We start from the raw sequence: 19,815 nt of genomic DNA on the forward strand, positions 1-19,815 counted from the left end.
CAATAAGAGTGATGTATGGCATGGAAAAATACACAGCTACTTAATTTGAGAGATTCATATGTAGGCCGGCTTAATTAGCATAATACAATTCGAGAAAATTATATTTGTTATATAATTGGTATATTGTATATAGAAGAAAATTTATTAATTACATGACAAGAATAATAATTTTTTAAATAATTGGTTGAGTCTAGCGGATTGGTCCATTGTTTTCTTTTAAATTATATAATTAAATGAATTTAACCAAATATAACCAACTAAAAAAATTATATATTCCACATATAAATATGTGTCGTATTTGACTTTGAAGTGAAAACGTGTTCTAGTTAGCCACAATCCACTCTTAACCTACCACAGTACTCAACCCATAAATCATTCTTATTGAGATTACTAAATTTGAGGCGATGAAAGCGTTAAGCACAAATACAGAGACTTTATGCACATGATTGATGCGAATAGGCATACACAAACCATGAGGTTAAATTAGCACCAAATGGCGGAGGAATCATGAAGAGGTGTGTGTGTGAGAGAGAGAGGGGGTGTAGTGGTGAAAACAGTGTAAAAATGGCGTGGTAATGGGTGGCGAAAGAGCAGGCGAATCATTCTCTTGGTGTGTGCATGTTCCCCATTGCCCATGTGAATCCACGTATTCATTCTTTTTCATTACATTGATTCTTGACTTGTGAATTCTGTCAAATTAGGTTGTAGGGGTTGGGGGCCTTTTTCTTTTAGTTTCCTCGTTGTTGGTCATCATAATTGGAGATGATAACAAATAAGTGGGGTTCATATAGTCAACCTAGCACTGTTACTGTGTGAGAGAGATAGAGAGAGTGTTTAGTCATTGTGTGTGAATAGAGAGAGAGAGAGAGAGAGAGAGACTTTTCATCATTTTCTCACCCAAATTCCTTTCCATACATATATTCATTCTTGTGTTGATTATTAATCATAGAATGGCCACCCACCCACCCACCAATCCCACTTCACCATCCCATTACAAAAGTCTCTTCTCACCCCCTCTCTTATTAACCCTCATAAACTCATTTCTCCCCCGTAAATTAGGACAAACCTAAAAACACTCTTTTTTTTTTTCTCTCTCAATATATACTCTCAAATTAACACCATTCTTCACACCTCTCCAAAACCCCGAAACTTTCTACTCAGTAACATAAATGGGTTCCGATGATTTATGCAATACGGGCCTGGTTTTAGGGTTGGGATTCTCTTCAACCGGAGAAAAGTCGAAAAAGCCCGCTGCAGCCCACCGGCCCGATAAAATCCTTGAGCCCTCATTGACTCTGAGCCTTTCCGGCGAACCCTATGATCTGCAGGTGAAAAAGATGGATTCGGATAACAACAAAGGGGGCCTCAGCTGCGATCACCAGTCTGTCGATTTGTACAGACAAGACAGCGCTGCCTCGTCTTTCTCCAACGTTAGTGTCAAGAGGGAGAGGGAGATTGGCAGCGAAGAGGTGGAAATAGAGAGGGTTTCCTCTAGAGTTAGCGATGAAGACGAGGATGGATCGAACGGGAGGAAGAAACTTAGGTTAAGTAAAGCCCAGTCTGCCCTTTTGGAGGAAAGCTTCAAGCAACACAGTACTCTCAATCCTGTATGTAATTCATCACTCTCTCCAGACGTGTATATATATATATATATATATACACATACATATACGTATTTACATACAAATTAATAGCCATGTCGTCTGTACATATATAGGATTAATCGTCTGATTTTATGTTTTTGTTATTTCTCATGATCAGAAACAAAAGCAAGATTTGGCTCGAGAGTTGAATCTTAGACCTCGGCAGGTGGAAGTGTGGTTCCAGAACAGGAGAGCCAGGTCTGATCCTCAGCCCATCAAAGTTTCAATATTTTGCTGTCCCTCATCATCAATATTTAATTGCCTGTATTTTTGTAAGATACATAATTTGGTACGCCTTATCTTATCTTTATACACATCCCACACAAATACAAAATATAAAATCAAACATATTAAAATTCACAAAAGAGCACACGGCCGCTTATCTTAATTTATTCTTCTCTTTATCTCTCAAAAGCTACTAGCACTTTAAAAACACAGCCAAACAGAGCCAAAAGTCTTGGAACATGAAAAATTGATAAAAAGCAGAGCTTAGGTTTTCATCGTCCTTTATTCAGAAACACTTAACTTGTGTTTAATTTCAGGACCAAGCTGAAGCAAACAGAAGTAGACTGTGAATTCCTGAAGAAATGCTGCGAGACTCTGACAGAGGAGAACCGGCGGCTGCAGAAGGAGCTGCAGGAGCCAAAGGCCCTCAAATTAACTCAGCCACTTTACATGCAGCTCCCGGCGGCCACTCTCACCATGTGCCCTTCATGTGAAAGGATCGGCGGCGGCGGCGGCGTCGTCCCAGAAAACGCGGCCAAGAGCCCCTACGTCATGGCTCCCAAGCCCCATTTCTACAATCCCTTCACCAATCCATCCGCAGCTTGTTGATTGAGCCTTCACACAAGAAAAATTAAAAAATATAAAATAAAAAATGCTAGTACATATATATGAGATATGGGCCCACCTCACAACCCTGTTTTTTATTCGGTTAAGGGCTTGTAGTAAAAAGATAAGTGCAGCTAATTTATAGAAATTAGAAAATTACTAATCATGTTTATTTTTCTTCCTCCCTTATTTTATTTATGTGTAGTAGTTGTATATTAAATTAATAATTATTTATTAAGAGTTATTATATTAATTAGTGAAGGGATCATTGTTTAGTGTTTCTTTCTGCATTGTCGTTTGAGATCTCTTCCAATTATTGATGTACGATTCATGATTGATTAAATATATAATTATATAATTAAATTTTTAATTAATTATATACTTAAATTTCTAGCTCTCTCCAACCTGATATTTACCTAACTCTCCCCAATCAATCTCCCTCCCACCATAATATACTTAAAATTCTAACTCTCTCCAACCTGATATTTACCTAACTCTCCCCAATCAATCTCCCTCCCACCAAAAATGAAAAAAAATAAAAATAAATAAAGATTGGTATTATCATCTCCAAATAAAGCCATTGATTTCAGCGACTAGGAGACATTGGAGTTTGGCTCACGTGTAGCTGCCTGTGTTGGGGTACTAAACCTACGTGCAGAAGGTGGGTGGTTTGTCCGTACCTAGTCTAAGCCCATGAGGTGATATTTATATATTTATATTTATAAAAATTTAAATAATAATTTAAAAAGATAAAAAGATCACGTAATAATTTAATTATTGAAATCAATTTGGAAAGATATATTATTTAGCAGTTGAAATACAAACATAATTATCTCGAACGTAATATATATCTAAACATATAATATAAAGGAAATTACTTAAAGGAGATATATGGTGTATGATCATATAAATTAGTATTAATTAAATAATTGTCATTGAAGATTTGTGACAAAACAATTCAAATAACAATCTTAATAATCATTATTAATTATATGTATTTAATTACGATAATATTTATTTTGTCACAGTACTGAATTTCTTAATTTTAACAATTATAATTGTTTCACACCTATTAGCAAAAATTAATGACAAAAAAATGCATAAAATCATCACTAAAAATAATTAGTAATATATGTATAATGACAATTTAACGATAATAAATAATAATTGCATTTGATGACAATTTTATTCAATTTTTATCACTATTTAAAAGATATTTTTTGCTAATATTATATTTTGTTGTGGCATATAATTAGTCAACATAAGAACTGTTGAACGTAGAGATAGAGGCGTGTAGATGAAGAAAGGAAATAAAATATCCTCCTAATATATATATATATATATATATATATATCGTTTTTAACTTATATCCGTTGAAAATTAAAAAGAAACATATGATAAATGATATGAGGATGGGTGCGTGAGATGCCCCAACTTTTAGGGGACGGGTGGGTCACGCCCACGTGATGTTCCCGTGTCACCCCATCCTCTCTCCACCCCCCACCTATCCCCAGTCTTTTTCGCCCTAACCGATTATGAATAACACGACTTTGATCGAATTTTAGTACCTTGTATGTTTTTGGTTGGACTCACCCCCACTTAACCCTCTTGACGTTAACCTCCCAACCATCTTATCTTCCTCCATATTCATTCATGTCTCTTCGCCTCTATTATTTCCTCTCTATCTAATATTCTTACGCTATGTATAAAATTATCTTTAAAAACGTACCTTGTTATATTATTCTTTTTTTTTTTTAATTCCATGTTCCATAAATTTATCAAATCTCATGCCTACAATAGGTTCGACTGTAGAAACACGCTTTAATAGGGAGACAGGAGTTTTAGGCTTATATGTTACTCGACTTTTTTAATTTTATCCGATATAGAATGATAGTAGACTCACCATCAACTGTTGCAAGTTAAGGCTGACCGTATTCTTGACATGGTCCAAGTATTTGAATAATTAGAAATTTTCTTTTTTAATATGTGGTAGTATTATTAATAAATAATTAGAGACTTGGTCATGAGTCTAAAAAGTAAAATTTGATATGTTTAGTCCATATTTTTTACTAGTATTTTGAATTATACATATCAAGAGTCAAAAGTACGATGTGGGTTGAGACTTTCTTACCAAGGATCAAACAAAATCCGCTAATTAGTTTTGTGTGGTCCTCTTCTCTTTTAATTCATGCAAAGTTAGTCAAAGTAATTATGCATCCGCATTCATATTAATTACTTTTCAAATATAACAAAAATAATATTATTACCATCATTTTATTATATTAAATCTTATTATATGATCGCATAAATTGAGATACCAATCAATGAATTTAATACATTAATTATCACAAAAAAATCAAGGGATGACTTCAAATTAGCTTGAGGAGAAAACAAATTTCTCATGTAATGAAAAACAATTAGGGTCTTACGTGACGCATAATCCGTCTCTAATTTCTCTTAATAGGTTGTGTTTAGACCTATAGAAATTAACCATTGAACGAAAAAAAATACAATAGAAACAAGGCAGATCATAACAGAATAATTAATTATACTGCTAACTAAGCGCATTAATTAATTTTAGCTTTTTATTGAGTGGAAAAAGGAATTAACGGTTGATCTTCAAGCTTTAATTTTCTAATTAGTTGGCAAAGCCCGATTAGGCTAAAACCGTCGCTATAGTGCAATTACAGAGACTGGTTTCTTTGTAGACACGGTATGTAATAATTAGAGACGGCCAAGGTCTAAAACTGAATCATTAGGAGGATCTATCACGGACTTTTATGTGGTCCACTTATTGTTGTTCATCATCTTTCACCTTTTGCTTTTTCTTTTTATTTTTTTTTTCTTTTATTGGGTGTAATTAATTATTAATTGAATATTTTTATAGGAGTATGCGAATAGGGAGAAAGGTGGTGTGGAAGTGTGGACCAAAGAAATCATGATCAGATGACTTTCATGGAAGCTACGTTGATAGCCTAATCATCATGGGTGTCGTCACTTGTCACCATCAACATCATTATAATCTGCTAATCTTTCAACACCATTTTTTTTTTCGTATAATTTTGTCATTAATTACAATTTTTCTTTATTGTTTCTTTTTTTAAGGTTCTTGTTACCTACTTGGAAATACATATATTTCAAAATTTCATATAACAAAATACATGCGTTCTTAATCAGTACTAGAATTAGTTCAATTTCAAGATTACTATTTGGTCATTTGGTTCCTACATTCTATACAATCAATATGGTGAACAGTAATAATTTTTTAACAGTTATGAATTATTATTGATAAATTGTTAGTTCAAATTTGAATGGTAAATGAGTTGGATTCTAAAACAAGTTTTATCAAAGAGTAAGGTTCGGGGTTTTAGATCAACAAATTTGCACTTCAGGTCTCATAGGATGGGGAATTCAACACATTTAGTTCTCTACTTTACAGTATTTTAAAATGGTTCCAAAGTTGAAAAAACTCCACACGTTTAATCATTTTGCTTTATGGAGTATTTAAAGTGGTTCTGGATTGAGAAAATTCGATATATTTAATCATCTGTTTCACGAAATTTATGGGATTAAATGTGTCAATTTTTTTTAATTTTTAAATTATTTTAAAAAGCCCATAAGCATGTGTTGAGTTTTCTCATTTTTAATTATGACCATTTCGAAATCTCCACAGGACTAAAAGTGTGAACCCGTTTAACTTTTTGACTCACGTCTACTGATTTTGGAGATTTATTTTTAGAAAAAAGGTTGAAATTTGCTTTAATTAGTTATTATTAATTTAATAAAACAACAACACAAAGTTACTTCTTGAAGGTAACAAATGGATAACCTAAAAACCATAGACGATTGAGAAATGATGAAATAATTAAGGAAAAACAATTGTTCGGATCAAATTTGACGAATCGAACCAATCACATAGTAAGTGTATTGTATTTATTCTGTGATTGATCATAATTTCTTAATTGTATACTAATTACATGACAAATGTATTGCACTTATCATATAATTAATTTAAATTTAATCGAACCGAATCCGAGCTAAAATTAAGATACTAAGTGCATGCTATTATATCATTGATTACGTCAATCTATCTATTTCCATCTAGTTATTGTCATTCACGGACAGCTTGCTACAAACTAAGCACTTAATTGCTTCTTATCCTCATACACGGACCAAAAAAACATGATCTCAAGAGTTGCCGTTTGGGCAACAGCCTTTGTGTTATCTTAATCATACAATTGCAAAACATAAAATGCCATTTTTCTTTCTTTTCTTTTCTTTTTTTTTTTGTTTTGATTTGAGCTCTAATTTATATCAAGTATTATATGTTCTCATCAGATTTTTTCGTGTTTATTTTTAACAAAAAGCCAATTTAAATTGATACTCCTAAGGTAAGAAAAAAAGAACACAAACGCTCCATTTTTTATCAAAATTACAGCTACATGTTAAAAGGGTGTCAATGTAATATTTTTCAATGGGCATTTTTAGTTTTGTCTTTGAAGAGACGTGTAGTTGTAATTACAATTATAACTTTAAGGAATAAATTTATAATTTTATAATAGACATGTGGTGTTTGGGCTTTTTATTCTAACATCAGAAGATGTCAATATAATTTACTTTTAAAAAAATACGCTTAGCAAAAAAATATTTTAGATTTATATATTGCTCAAATTCTTTTTTATTTGTTTGATGTGAAATAATAGTACCCAATTATCATCCTAATTGAAAGTCAAATTCGTTGTCGGCAACCAATGAGGTCTTGCTCAATTGATAAAGTTAAGAGTTTCCGATCAAAAGATTGTGAGTTCGAATTCTATGAATGTGGAAGTATGTGTATTTTTTTTTTATTTTATGTAAACACATTTATTAATTTGAATTAATAATGTATATTAATTTAAATGATATAATAAATCTCGTACGGTTAAAAAAAAATATTGGCAGTGAAAACTTGTGAGGGGAAGCAGGAAATTAGGACAAGTAAAAACAAATAAAATAATAAAAGAGAAAAAGTATAGGTTGTGGATAATTTGGAGGGATTCTTTATGAAGACACGTCCGTGAATGCACACGTAATGTCAACTAAGAAATTGAGGAAAGGAACAAAAATGGACGACACATGTCTTATGTTGGATAAATTGTCGGCGGCTTAAGCCAGTAATCAGATTGCTACTCTTCCTATTAATATTAATACTATCCTCTCTTGCGTACCATGCTCCCACTGCAGCTGACTCGGCTCCAACTCTCATTTTTCACTTTTCAATACGTTTCAAACCAAAATTATAGATAATTTGGGAAAAAGAAAATTTCAAACTGTGATATTAGTTATTGATTATATATTGCAATTCGAGTTTCTTTTTCTTTTTTTTTTTTTAATTAATGTTGAGTCCAATGTTTAGTTAATCGCTTACTATTATGGAAAACCAACCATTAATATTATATGGGATCCATTACTATTATTAATATAAATCAATATTTATATATTGGTAGAATTTGAATTCCTGAACTCAAAATTATGGGATATCTTATTACACTAAAATAATTATAATATTTCAATACGGTTAATTGTTATAGATAATATAATAAATAGTCGTAGCAAATAATTACTGACCACGGTCACACAATGGTTGTTAGTCGTGGTTTTTGCAAGGGTAGCTAAAATATTTGTCATGACTTTTGTTTTGACCATGACTCTTAGCTATGAAAAATAACTTTTTCATGGATTATATTTTTTTCATCGATTTTATTTAATCGTAGTTAATAGTACTCATTTAACGTGATTTTTAGCCATGGCCAATAATAATTTTTTTATCTAGTGCTAGCAACTATACCCTAAATTTACAATCTTAATTTTAACAGTCATTTCGATTTAAGTGATCAAAAATATAACGTGGCTACAAATAATTAAGGGCCAAATATATGTGATCCAACTATACATATGATTTAACTCATGAACTTTTTTTGGATAGAAGTGGTATGTTATTATTACATGACCATTTGAATAAGTTTAATAATTGAACAATATATTAGTTCAATTAATACGTCAATACAACTACTAATTATAAAATGACAAATTATAATTAATAAAGTAAAATAAGCACTCAGGCGTTCAATAAACTCCAAGCCCTTGACCTCAAACTAAGTCGTAAGATCTCAATCTTACCTATTAAATTACAAATTTATTGGTGATTTTAGTCATGAGTTGAGCATTGAAAAACTGTAATTTGGGCTTCAGCCAATGACCTTGACACTGTGAATTTGTTGTTGCAGAATATAAACATTGGACTAAAATTTGGACCGATGGACCCCATTAACGACAAATCCATGAACAACCAAATTCGAGTTCAGATCAACCATCATATGTGGTAATTCTCATCCAATAATCATTCTTCAGCAATTACTATGGATGCATCCTTTAATGGAGTTCGTGTGAGAAAGTGGGCAATAGGAGAAAGGATAAGTTAATAGATTTGGACTCTGGACCTCTTAATTTTGTCATAATTTTATAAATAAATTTAAAATCATGTGTTCGAGCCTCATTAAATTTATGTATATTTATCTCATTTAATAAGTTTTTTTTATTTTATTTAATGTAAGTTTATTGTAATGTGAATTTATTAATTGAACTTTTATATTTATCAATTTATTTAATGTAACCGTCGTTTCTATCCGAAAAATAATTCTATTTTCTTGAATGATACAACTTATAATTGTGAAAATGATACATTATTTGAGTGAGGTTCAATCAAACATAGAAATATATCGTATCGTGACGCTGACACCATAGGACCTAATTAACATCATGTTTGTAATTTCATACAATTCACATTGAGTTGGGACAAGAACCATCCCATCTTTATTTAATTGCTTGTGGAAGTAGAATGTTACTTTTTTTTTTTTTTAACATTTATAGACCTATCAAAATTCATGACGTGAAATTGCACAATATGTCAATATAAAATAGTTTGCAAAGGAGAGTATGTCTTAAAGTTGGCCACGACAACCTAAACTCGTACATTCCCACTGCTTCTATCATTACATTCAAATTATTTACACATATCACATCTACAAATACCTAAATCATTTTTATGATTATCACATCTACAAATACGTAAAGTGGGAAAAAAATGATGAACAATATTATGTTAATTCTTAGGTTGGGACTGATTTCTTCTCATATTTTCTTGATTTATTTATTTAGTTGTGGTTGTACTTATTCTAGGGGGGTTTGGGCCATTTCGTTGATGGGCTTCCGACACCCCTAAAGTTTAATGTTGCTTGGGAATAAAACTTACAGAATAATGGGCCTTTCTTGTTGGAATCATGGCATACAATGCTTCCCATTTCCACCGGTTTCCCAGTGTAAGAATCTTTGTCTTGCCTGGAGGTGTGCAAAAAACAATTAAATCGGTTGAATCGAATTTTCGGTTCAGGGTCGGTTTTTTTCTTATATTTCTGGTTTTTTAGTTCAATTTTTGGTCACTGTTTCGGTGACTGAATCGAATTGATTAACTGAAATTTTAAATAATATAATAAATAAGATATATTTTTATATATATTATATTATATTATTATTTATATTTATGTAATATATTAATATTATAGTATTAATATATATAGAAATATAGATAGAATTGACTTAAGTTGAGCGAGTGAGAACAGACAACTGAGAACGAGTGAGAAACAGAGAAAGAAAAGAAAAGAAAGGACCGACGACGACTGAGCGAGTGAGCGGAAAAAAGAAAAAAACAGAAAGAAGGACCGACGACGACGGGCGACCTCCTCTCTCCACCAGTACTCCATCAGGTAGGTTTTGCTCCTTTACAAAGAAAAAAAATTTCAAAAAATTTAACTTACAATTTGGTTTGAAGGTGTTTGATGAAATGGCTAAGTTAAAAAATATGTGGATTCTTGCCTAAGTTGAAGGTGTTTTTGCCTGTTTGGTGAGGATTAACAACACAATGCTTTATAATGTTGCTAATTAGTAATTATATTGTTGGTTTCTGAAGCTGTTGAGGGAATACGTCAGAATTTGGGAAGAAAAGCAGAAACATGATGCCCCTAAGATGTTGGATTCTTGGAATGCTGGATGAAGTGTTTTTGTTTAATTCTTCAGAGATTGTTCTTTGAGTCCTGATTCTGGTTGGTAAAGCAAAGACGGACGTCAGTAAGGTAACGTTTCATGCTTTCTTAGAGTATTGGAAGATGACGGTTGAAGTTTGTAAATGAGAATTTCAACTGTTTTGTGTAGAAATTTGCTGATCAGAGTAGGTGCGGGCAACTGATGTCAACGTCGTTTTCCCGCAAGATATACTCGGAGGTAATTCTATTTTACATTTTTTTATGCTGCTAACGAACTCATAGACTGCGAAATTTCATGGATATTTTTTTATAAATGGCGTCAGCAATTAGTATGTGGATCGTTTATTTTTCTTCCTTAGTACATTGATTTGTTTTCTCTATGGTGATTATCATTCTTTAGTTTTTGTTGTTGCAGTATGGTTTAGTCAAGTGCGTGCGAGATATGCAGTTTTAAGTATTTTTTGTCTACACAACTGAAAGCTCTTTCTCTTACTTGATTGTGAAGACTTTCAGTATAAATTTGACAGGTAGAAGAGGTTGGATGGGAGCACTTAGTGAGAATGGGGGAAGACTTAACGTTTCTTAGCTTTCGTGTCATGTAAGAGTATCCGTATATTGAAATCTTTGTGCATTATTTGAGAAAGAAGCAAAATGAGCTCCAGTACAATTATACTTGCTGTCTTCAATATCAGACTGAGTACGATGTTTTTACTTTCTCAGGATATCAATTTATGTCAATGCTTTATTTTGATGGTATATTCACTGTAAATTACTTTGAAAAACTACGAGAATCATCTGTGTGTGTGTGTATATGTATATATATTTTAGCAATAACTTGAGACTCACATGTCGTGCTTTGACATATATGAGACTGAGTGGAAAAGTAAGAAGGGCAACATTTCAATGAGAATGTATGTACATATCTTAAGAGTTAAATAAATACAGGCAAGTACCTACTTTTGCTAAGTGTTAAATTCCCAGGTCTTGCTTGTGAATGCATGTTATAGAACAGATTCTCTTCCATTTTGAGGGAATATTTCACACTTTTCCAAACATTAGGTACCACTGATTTTTGTTACCTTTTGGTCATTATATCTATTTTCTTTTATCCTCGAGTACTTTTAGTTTTTTATGTTGCTTGTGCTAGGGACACTAAGGGAAGAGTGCATATTCTTGAGATAACACTGGACAAGACCTACCCAAGGTGTCCTCCTTCAGTATCGGTGGTTCGTTCTTCTCCACCACCCCTTGTTTCATATTTGCTTTTTCTCTGGAGTCTGGAAATGAGTGACAACCGAGGTCTATATCATGTCCCCAGGATGCGCCTTATAATTTTAGTCTAGAATGGTCATCGCATTCAAAGTTACGAGATGTTGTTCGGCAATTTCAAAAGGTAACTCTGGCAGATTTCTGAACTTGGTTCAATCTGTCCTCACTTTTCCTGTATCTTTCCTCACAATTTGTTAATCTGTGATTTCTTCTGTTCATGATTATCATCTATTGTGCCTAGCATGTGGATAAGCTCCAGGGTTTTTGGTCCACGTTGGATGATATTGATCGGTCTTTTTGGGTAATTGATCCAAAGCATTCACATTATGCAATGTCATATCGCCAAATAAAATTAGGTTAGTTTTTATTAAAAAAAATGGTAAATGCTTTGTGGTCTTTTTCTTGGTGTCTCGCGAAAGTCTGCTAATCCTCCTCACTTTTTCTTTTTCCAGGGAATGATTGCTCTGTCATATTGTCTATAAATGCCAATGATCCATTATCCCTGCCCGAGTAAGATTATTTAAAAATAAATTGTGTATTGTTATCTCTTGAGCACAAATGATCAGAGAAACATCTTATACTAATTGCTGTTTCAATCTGGTAGGTGCCGCTTCTTGGGTTCAGATAACACAGTCAACTTTCTGAGGGATATTTGGAAGAGAAATTGCACAAGATGGTATTTTCACTATCCTTTTCGGGGGATCTGCGGTCTTTAGATATCATAATGTGTGCTAAATCTGGGTTGTGAAGGTTGTGTGTGGAGTATGTATTTGCTTATGGTTCTGATCTTCTGAATATTTCATGGATAACCTTGTTTTCTCTTACAAATGTCTGCATGTACTAGATGATATTCCAACTACGTTTTCTGATGAAGAGACTTATGAATGTATTCAATTGGCATTTCTATGGATTATTCTTTATTCTGTTTGGAAAGCACTAGGACATGCTAAAATAATCTTGAAATGATGCTTTAACGAGTAGATTGTTTTTTTATCAACCTTCTTGTCCTTTCGGATGATGCATGCCTTTGGAGTGTGGCAGCCTGTATAATTGGTTAAGTCAATTAGATTTTCATAGTGGCATTTTCACTTTCTGGACCTTTTTTCTGATGTGTATCTTAAATCACATTTGGTTACACATTGCGAGTTCAGCCAGTTAGCCAGTGAGTCTGAATTCTTCTGCTGGTGATGCTGCCAGGGACCTCTACTGATATCTTGTTTGTCTAGAATCTTTAAATCGATAATGTTTGTTATGTCTAGTAATAGTTTCCCGTTGTCTTGTTTGCCCTTGATCTGATATTTACTCGCTATTCTGGAAAATAGGGCAAAAGACAAGTCATTTCCTGAAAATCTTGCACGTGTTTTTGACACTCAGTTACCCCAACCTCCACATGTCCAAAAGAATGAAGAACAAGTTGAGTGTGGCATTTGTTACGCCCAATATCTTCCGATAGGTACTTCGGTAATATATTCATGTCAGAAGTCCGCTTACATGCATGTTTGTATGGTTTAAGGTCTAAGTTCAGGGATTGGGCCTATTTTTCATTTGCCAATTCCTTATTGAACATGAACATGTATTTGACGAGTTATAGTTTGGTTTTTGTGCTTTGGGCATATTAAAACAACTTCAGGGGATCGAAAGTATAGTATGGGAAGTCTTCAAAATTGACTGGTTTGGTTCAGCATCACTGCCACCACTAAGGAACTAGGCTGACGCATGCAATAGGACACCTCAAAATTTTCCTATCATGCCATTTAACTATGCATATGATTTGTTAGCTCCAAATAAATTCTAATAGACTTGCTTCCCCCTGAATGTAAGGGATTTAGTCTTTTACATGCAAACAAACAAATATAGATATCAATAGTACCTATTACACATGAATCTTCAATAACTTGGTCTTTTTTGTCCTAGATGATGAACTTGGTGCCAAGAGTGGAAGGGCAACTGATTATACATGTGAAAATGGAAACTGTAATCGAGCATTCCACAGTGTTTGTCTTGGTGATTGGCTCCGCTCCATTACGACAACAAGGCAGTATGTTATGCTCTTTAGATCTCATCGTCTTTTGAATTCATGTTTGCGTAACAACTATAATCACTAGCTTCTAGGCATGAGAATCCGAAAAAGGGAAGAGCAGAGAAGAAAAGACAAATGATTTTACTAATTGCTGGGATCGACTTTTATATTTTTTAGTATCTCATAAACTTTTCTAGCTTTCAATAATCCTTTTCAGTTTGCTAAGATGATCACCTTTGCCTAGTCTGATATATTTGTCTAGTGGAGACAGGTTAACAAAATGAGACTCCTGACTCCTCCACTTGCCTTCTCCTAAATCAAGCACTCCTACATTTTCCTTTATTGATCTTAATTTTGGTATTTACAAGTTCGTTGGCATAGCGTTTCATTTTTTCATGTTCTCTCTTACTTTGCTTCTCGTGTTAATATCCTCCTGTGCTTTTGTATTTTGTTGTAGGTCATTCGATGTTCTATTTGGGAACTGCCCTTACTGTTCAGACCCCATTGCAGTCAAAATCAGCACCAAGACGTAATATTTTACTGCACTTACAGCATAAAAAAGGAATATTTTCCTGTCTGAAGGAACGATTATTCCTGTTACTATCTAATCTCCACACGAGAAATTGTCTTGTGCAACCCATTTTTGTTGATACTGGCAGGCACCCATATCTGAGCTAAATTCTTGATCTCTTTGTTGCGCACCAATTCTGGCCCTTGGATTATAGCAGGGTGTTTTCATAAAGGTCTTGAATTGGGAGCATGACACTCAGTCCATCCAAGAAGTTGAGTTACACATAAGAGTTACTCCACATACAAACAGACATATCTGACCATACAAAGTCGACTCCAACCAAGTTATTAATGTAGCCCCAACAGGCCTCTATGTTGTTGTCGGCTCTGTCTGAGTTCTTGCAGATCAAGTTGCTCTTGTATGGGGTCTCTTCCTTTGGTATTTAACTCATCTTCCAGTAGATATTCTTGCTGAAAACTACAATTATTTGTTGCCGTTTCAGGGGGACTCTGTTCCCTCCGCTGAAAACGTGAAGGGACATTTGTAAACGTTGTACTCTTCTGTCCAAAAGCCCACGATAGAGAGCAGCGAGATTGTGTTGTTGAATGTTGTGATAAAGGAGAGCAGGTTACCGTAATTGATTAATTTTTCTGATGTTGTGATAGGATTAAAGAAATTGAAAATCCAATCATTTTTACGCCGACAATACTAGTAAGTTTAATTAAATTTATCTGAATAATTACGAGGTTGTAATGTTTCAATCCTTTACTCATTTCTTCATTATAGATTTGAGTTTCATTTTTGCAGACGAACTCCCCAGGTGGAATACTTAATGTGTTTGGGACAGCAGGGCATGGGTTGATATGCACAGCGTCAAATATCTATCGTTTACGGCTAGCACTGTTCGTGTATCAAATCTCACATAACTCCTACCTTTCATCTCATAGTGTCGGCCTAGCAAAGTCATTTCGTCGTTGGTGTTCTTACTAATCTCTTCGCGTTTTACCTCTCCACCCAAATTCTTGTGCCCCTACTATACTCCAACTTGGTAGTTTTCTTCGCTTAGTCCTGGCATTTGACGGCGGGCTTATCAAATCTTTTTAGTCAAATGCAATAACCTGACTTACGTTGTTCAACGAATTGTCCTTGTCTTACCAAAACCACTAAAATAGCAAAATCTGTGTTTTGTACAGTGTTTTCGATGTAGGCAACAAACATATATAGGTCGTACTAGCACCAAGAAGTTAGATCTATGTATAGGAGGTTTTGTCTTTCAAATAAAAAAATAAAAACAGGGTCGGGAATGTTCAAAAAAAACATAAGAGGGAAATTCATATATATTTTATTTCCTTCATTTGGTGGTTGTTTTCTCTTTTTGCTTTTATTTGTAAGAAAGAGATAATGAAAAAGTAAATGAGATATGGAGCACGACTATAATTAATAGTATTTTTATTGATCAAATTGGTGTATTATTCAATTTATTAATATTAATTATTTAATCATAATTAAAAAAAAGGAATTTGAGTGGCAAGCTGCCAAATGACAGGTGACATATCAAAATTTAATAACATGAAATTATGTTTTGGACATTTAATAATTCTGAGATTGATTTGGACATTGTTCGTGTGGATAGCATGTAGCTGTCAATATCAAGATAGAGATTGATAAGAAGTATGATGCAAGAGAAACTGTACACGACCAATTCAAAGCTTTTTACTTCATCATATTTTTTAAAAAAAAAAAGAAAAAAGGAAAAAGACCATTCAAATTTCAAAGTGCCTAGTGTTGCTTAATTTTTCCTTCAAAATTTCCCTAATTATTTGTTTACTGAATGTTTTATTAATCAATTAAGCAATTTTAAAATCTTGGTCAAATATTTGAATTGTAGGGTACGTTTGAATTTAATTGAGTCAAACATCCTCTTAATAGAAATATTTAGAATTAATATTTCATTAATTAAAGCTGATAAACGACACTGAGAGACTATCTAAATGCAAAGCAAAACACAATTAATTGACTAATGAAATTAATTCAAGAAAGAAAATTAATAGCTTTCTTCATATAATACTTCATCACTTGGGAAAAAATATAAAAAAACATATATGAGAAATAAGTACATCATTTCCAAGATCATCCACACACATTATTGGCGCAAACAGCGTCCACCTCATACACACGCAACAATTTTACGTACCAAGAAAACGACATCCACTTTTAATTTAATTAATCAGCACACCCCATGCATGCATTATAATTAATCCCAAATTACATTTTTTTCTTTAATTCCCTCAACACTCACCCCCATGTAATATCTGCCATCCGATGACGATGAAGATAACCAGAAATTAAGTGGGATTTGCATCATATCCCTGCCACACATTCCGGTGGGGTATTCGGGTACCGGGACTTGTCGGTGCAGTAGTCGTAGATCATGTGGTTCATCCGCACCCATTTGTACCGCTTGGCTTCCTCAGGGTTGAGTTGTTGGTATGCTGCACCCTCCCACCAGTTGCTAGGGTTGGAGGCGCAGTTGGCTGGCCCCGGCACCGGACACCCCTCGATGTCAAAATCCTTGTAGTAGGCGTAGAATGGGGCTTTGCTCCAATCTATCTTCTCCAGGCCGCCTCTCGTCGCCCAGTCGTCCGCTTCCCACAGAGTAGAATACACTCCCATGGGCTGGAATTTCGGGAAGGGAATTCCCCTGGCTTCGTTGTTCTTGTAAACCCTGATCGGCACTTCATCCACGTAGAAGCTGTGTGTAAAATACAATGAGCCAATAAATCAGAGTCAATCACATGACGAGTGAAATATAAATATCGTTGTGGCTTTAGTTTTATAATTTAAAGAGTAATCGATCATATGATAAATCATGCAGGAAAATAGTTAATTATGAACTTACACGACGTGACGGTGGTTCCATAATATAGAGTAAGTGTGGAATTCTGCTGCAGGATCGAACCAGAGGTTGATCCTTTGTTCACGGTCACCTTTCCCGTGGGCATACACATTAGTCTGGACTGTGTATGGCTGCCCCGACCGGTTTCCCAAGAACTCAAAATCTAGCTCGTCTCGTATTGTATCCGTGTCTGAATTCATCTATTGCACATTACAAAAGGATAAACATAATTTGTTATAATCTAATACTATATGTATCTCAAATAATAAAAAGATTAATAGCTTGGGAAAATATATACATAAAATGCAGTGACTGTTCCGGCAGAGTCACCAGGGACGAGCTTGATCTTCATGCTCACACGTCCGAACAAATACTGATACTTGGAAGCAAACCCGCATCCTAAAATATTCACATTTACCCAATTTTCATCAAATCAATCGACGACGACGTATATAGCTAATTAAACTATCCCACAAAAAGAATTAAATAGCATGCAAGCACAAGATAGTAATATAAATCACCTGAACTTTGATCAAGAACAAGCTGAATAGCCCTCCCTCCATCAAGTTGGCGGATGTGAGAGTCCGCCCACGTGATGCGAAAATCCTGCAAGAACGTCGCGGGTCGGGCAGTCACAGTGCAAGAAAGCAAAGCAAGAACACATACTAGGATTAGTCCCGAGTACTCCAATGATGCCATTTTCTATGTATTTCGTTTGTTGTGTATTTGTGCTGGTATGATGATAAGAGAGAAGTGATGGCGTTATTTATATAAGCAAAAAGGGAGAGAGGAAGAGAAAGGGACATGTTGAAATGGGAAGAAAGCAGCGTTGAAGAGTAGATAGCTTTCGATACAGCTAATGTAAAGCCGTCGGAAGGACCCGCCAACGCCATCTCTTTCTACTCTCTACTCTCTACTCTCTACTCTCTACCCAACCATACCATATTATTGGTCGTCGATATCTCATTCTCATATGTGAAAACTCAGTTTTGTAATATAATTAATTAATTATCATCCATGTAACCAATCCACTCCTGTACTTTCATTAATGCATGTCTTCCCGCCAATTATTCAACCTAGCTCATCTTTTCTTGTACTTTTCTCTCCCTATCCATATGTGTCGCTAGCTCTTCACAAGAATCGGGTGATACAAGTTGCATATGCGTTCACCTACGTGTTTTCAAATAATGTAGAATGAGAAGTGGATGCGTACGTCTCAGAGCGTTTGAATCACTACAATTCAAGAAATTAATAAACCAACTATTATCTTCAAATTTTCCTTCTATAAATTTAAATACAAAAAAGAACATATGCGTTTTCCACAATTTTCAACTTCTTTAAATTCTCTAAAGCTTCAAGACAATTAAGTTTTCAATTTCCTCTAGATTTTATATCGCTTGATTTAATTGTATTTTTAGTCATGTGATTTGTTGAGGTTGTATAGTGGCCATTCACCTTTTTTAGTTCCACAATTTCACAACAATATTGGTTGGAATTATGATATCACTTTTCGATCAATTTTTAAAATTTCAGCCAAATTTATCCTAATATCACAATATTAAAAAGGTGAAAAAGACGAGTTACCAAAAACATATAATTATATAATTAAAAATACAAGCAAACTTTTATGACGGCCCCCCTTCATAAATTAAATGGGTTAATTTGTACGTGCATGATATTGCAGTACATTCTGATACTCACATTCTTTCATGCTTTTGTACAAACTGATATGTACATGAACTACCATGTTTGTGAGGTTTATATGCCTGGATTGTTCAATTTCAACATGCCCAACGTGCGACTCTCAATATCCACAGTGCACACTAACTCTTCTCCGGAGCCCTATATATGTCTTAATATACATTTTTCTGTAAAAAAAAAAGGCTAATTATTAAGATCCTCATCAATAATTGAACAACTATATATATATTGTCGCTAGTGAGACGATGAAATCATCTCTAAAAGTGGAGAACTGTTGTTGCTGTGGTGACGCCAGAAATCCAGGAAAAGTTTGGTATATATAATTTTGAATTGAATTATCTATTCCAAATTTTATTATACTTTTATTTCATTTAATATACGAAATCAATATAATGGGAGTGTGAAATAGTGATACATTGTTCCCTCCTCAAGATTTAGAAATTATACTTACATTATTTTCAAAAAAATTTAAACTGCATTTTACCCCATATGTTTTCAGAAAATAGTTAAAAATTTCTCCGTGTTTTAACAACACAAGGGGGTTGTTTGCTTATTTCTGAAACACAGATAGATTTTTAATTGAATTTTTAAAAGACGGGGTTTTATGTTTACGTAGTCTTTAACAATACAATATTTATCACCACAACTTTGTTATTAGAATTTTTAAAAAGAGTGTAAGCGTGTAATTTTTGAACTTAGGTGAAGTATTATTTTAATATTTTAGAGGGATTTAAGTATAATTAACTTTAATAAAACATTATCCAATAAATGCTGTTCTCACAATAAATACTAGAATGTAATATCCTAAGCCATAAGAAGGGATAGGGAAAGGAATCTTGCCGTAGCCAGACCAAAATCTTGAAAAC

At 33.8% G+C, this 19,815-nt stretch overlaps 3 protein-coding genes across 6 annotated transcripts; 2 read left to right on the forward strand and 1 right to left on the reverse strand.

Moving 5' to 3' along the window:
* On the forward strand, positions 963–2,735 carry LOC105177852 (homeobox-leucine zipper protein HAT22-like). The gene is made up of 3 exons (XM_011101118.2): positions 963–1,607; positions 1,762–1,841; positions 2,186–2,735. The coding sequence occupies exons 1-3, from the start codon at positions 1,170–1,172 to the stop codon at positions 2,475–2,477; spliced, it is 810 nt and encodes a 269-aa protein (XP_011099420.1). The 5' UTR covers positions 963–1,169; the 3' UTR covers positions 2,478–2,735.
* On the forward strand, positions 10,091–15,006 carry LOC105177853 (E3 ubiquitin-protein ligase FANCL). Of its 4 annotated transcripts, none has more exons than XM_011101120.2 (13): positions 10,091–10,276; positions 10,480–10,642; positions 10,722–10,790; positions 11,080–11,150; positions 11,700–11,778; positions 11,871–11,945; positions 12,063–12,177; positions 12,274–12,331; positions 12,426–12,497; positions 13,144–13,282; positions 13,736–13,859; positions 14,299–14,370; positions 14,501–15,006. In XM_011101120.2, exons 3-13 carry the CDS (start codon positions 10,755–10,757, stop codon positions 14,512–14,514), a joined length of 855 nt encoding a protein of 284 aa, XP_011099422.1. In that variant the 5' UTR covers positions 10,091–10,276; positions 10,480–10,642; positions 10,722–10,754; the 3' UTR covers positions 14,515–15,006. The 4 variants fall into 4 exon arrangements, with proteins under 4 accessions (XP_011099422.1, XP_011099423.1, XP_011099421.1 ...); XM_011101121.2 differs by having other exon boundaries at positions 13,144–13,274; XM_011101119.2 differs by having other exon boundaries at positions 14,299–15,006.
* On the reverse strand, positions 16,383–17,995 carry LOC105177854 (probable xyloglucan endotransglucosylase/hydrolase protein 7). The gene is made up of 4 exons (XM_011101123.2): positions 17,770–17,995; positions 17,547–17,647; positions 17,252–17,448; positions 16,383–17,104 (listed from the first exon to the last, which is right to left on the reverse strand). Exons 1-4 carry the CDS (start codon positions 17,945–17,947, stop codon positions 16,714–16,716), a joined length of 867 nt encoding a protein of 288 aa, XP_011099425.1. The 5' UTR covers positions 17,948–17,995; the 3' UTR covers positions 16,383–16,713.

This window comes from Sesamum indicum, linkage group LG15 (assembly GCF_000512975.1).
Source record: "Sesamum indicum cultivar Zhongzhi No. 13 linkage group LG15, S_indicum_v1.0, whole genome shotgun sequence".
Classification (NCBI taxonomy): Eukaryota; Viridiplantae; Streptophyta; class Magnoliopsida; order Lamiales; family Pedaliaceae; genus Sesamum; species Sesamum indicum.

What these genes read in the sequence shown, in the direction of transcription:
- LOC105177852 (XM_011101118.2), top strand. Translation starts at nt 1,170, where the DNA reads ATGGGTTCCGATGATTTATGCAATACGGGCCTGGTTTTAGGGTTGGGA. An exon ending in AACACAGTACTCTCAATCCT is followed by an intron (nt 1,608 to 1,761) that starts GTATGTAATTCA and finishes TCTCATGATCAG; the next exon opens with AAACAAAAGCAAGATTTGGC. An exon ending in TTCCAGAACAGGAGAGCCAG is followed by an intron (nt 1,842 to 2,185) that starts GTCTGATCCTCA and finishes GTTTAATTTCAG; the next exon opens with GACCAAGCTGAAGCAAACAG.
- LOC105177853 (XM_011101119.2), top strand. Translation starts at nt 10,755, where the DNA reads ATGTCAACGTCGTTTTCCCGCAAGATATACTCGGAG. An exon ending in TTGTTCGGCAATTTCAAAAG is followed by an intron (nt 11,946 to 12,062) that starts GTAACTCTGGCA and finishes TATTGTGCCTAG; the next exon opens with CATGTGGATAAGCTCCAGGG. An exon ending in TCCATTACGACAACAAGGCA is followed by an intron (nt 13,860 to 14,298) that starts GTATGTTATGCT and finishes ATTTTGTTGTAG; the next exon opens with GTCATTCGATGTTCTATTTG.
- LOC105177854 (XM_011101123.2), bottom strand. Translation starts at nt 17,947, where the DNA reads ATGGCATCATTGGAGTACTCGGGACTAATCCTAGTATGTGTTCTTGCT. An exon ending in TGTTCTTGATCAAAGTTCAG is followed by an intron (nt 17,648 to 17,769) that starts GTGATTTATATT and finishes TGAATATTTTAG; the next exon opens with GATGCGGGTTTGCTTCCAAG. An exon ending in TGGAACCACCGTCACGTCGT is followed by an intron (nt 17,105 to 17,251) that starts GTAAGTTCATAA and finishes TTTTACACACAG; the next exon opens with CTTCTACGTGGATGAAGTGC.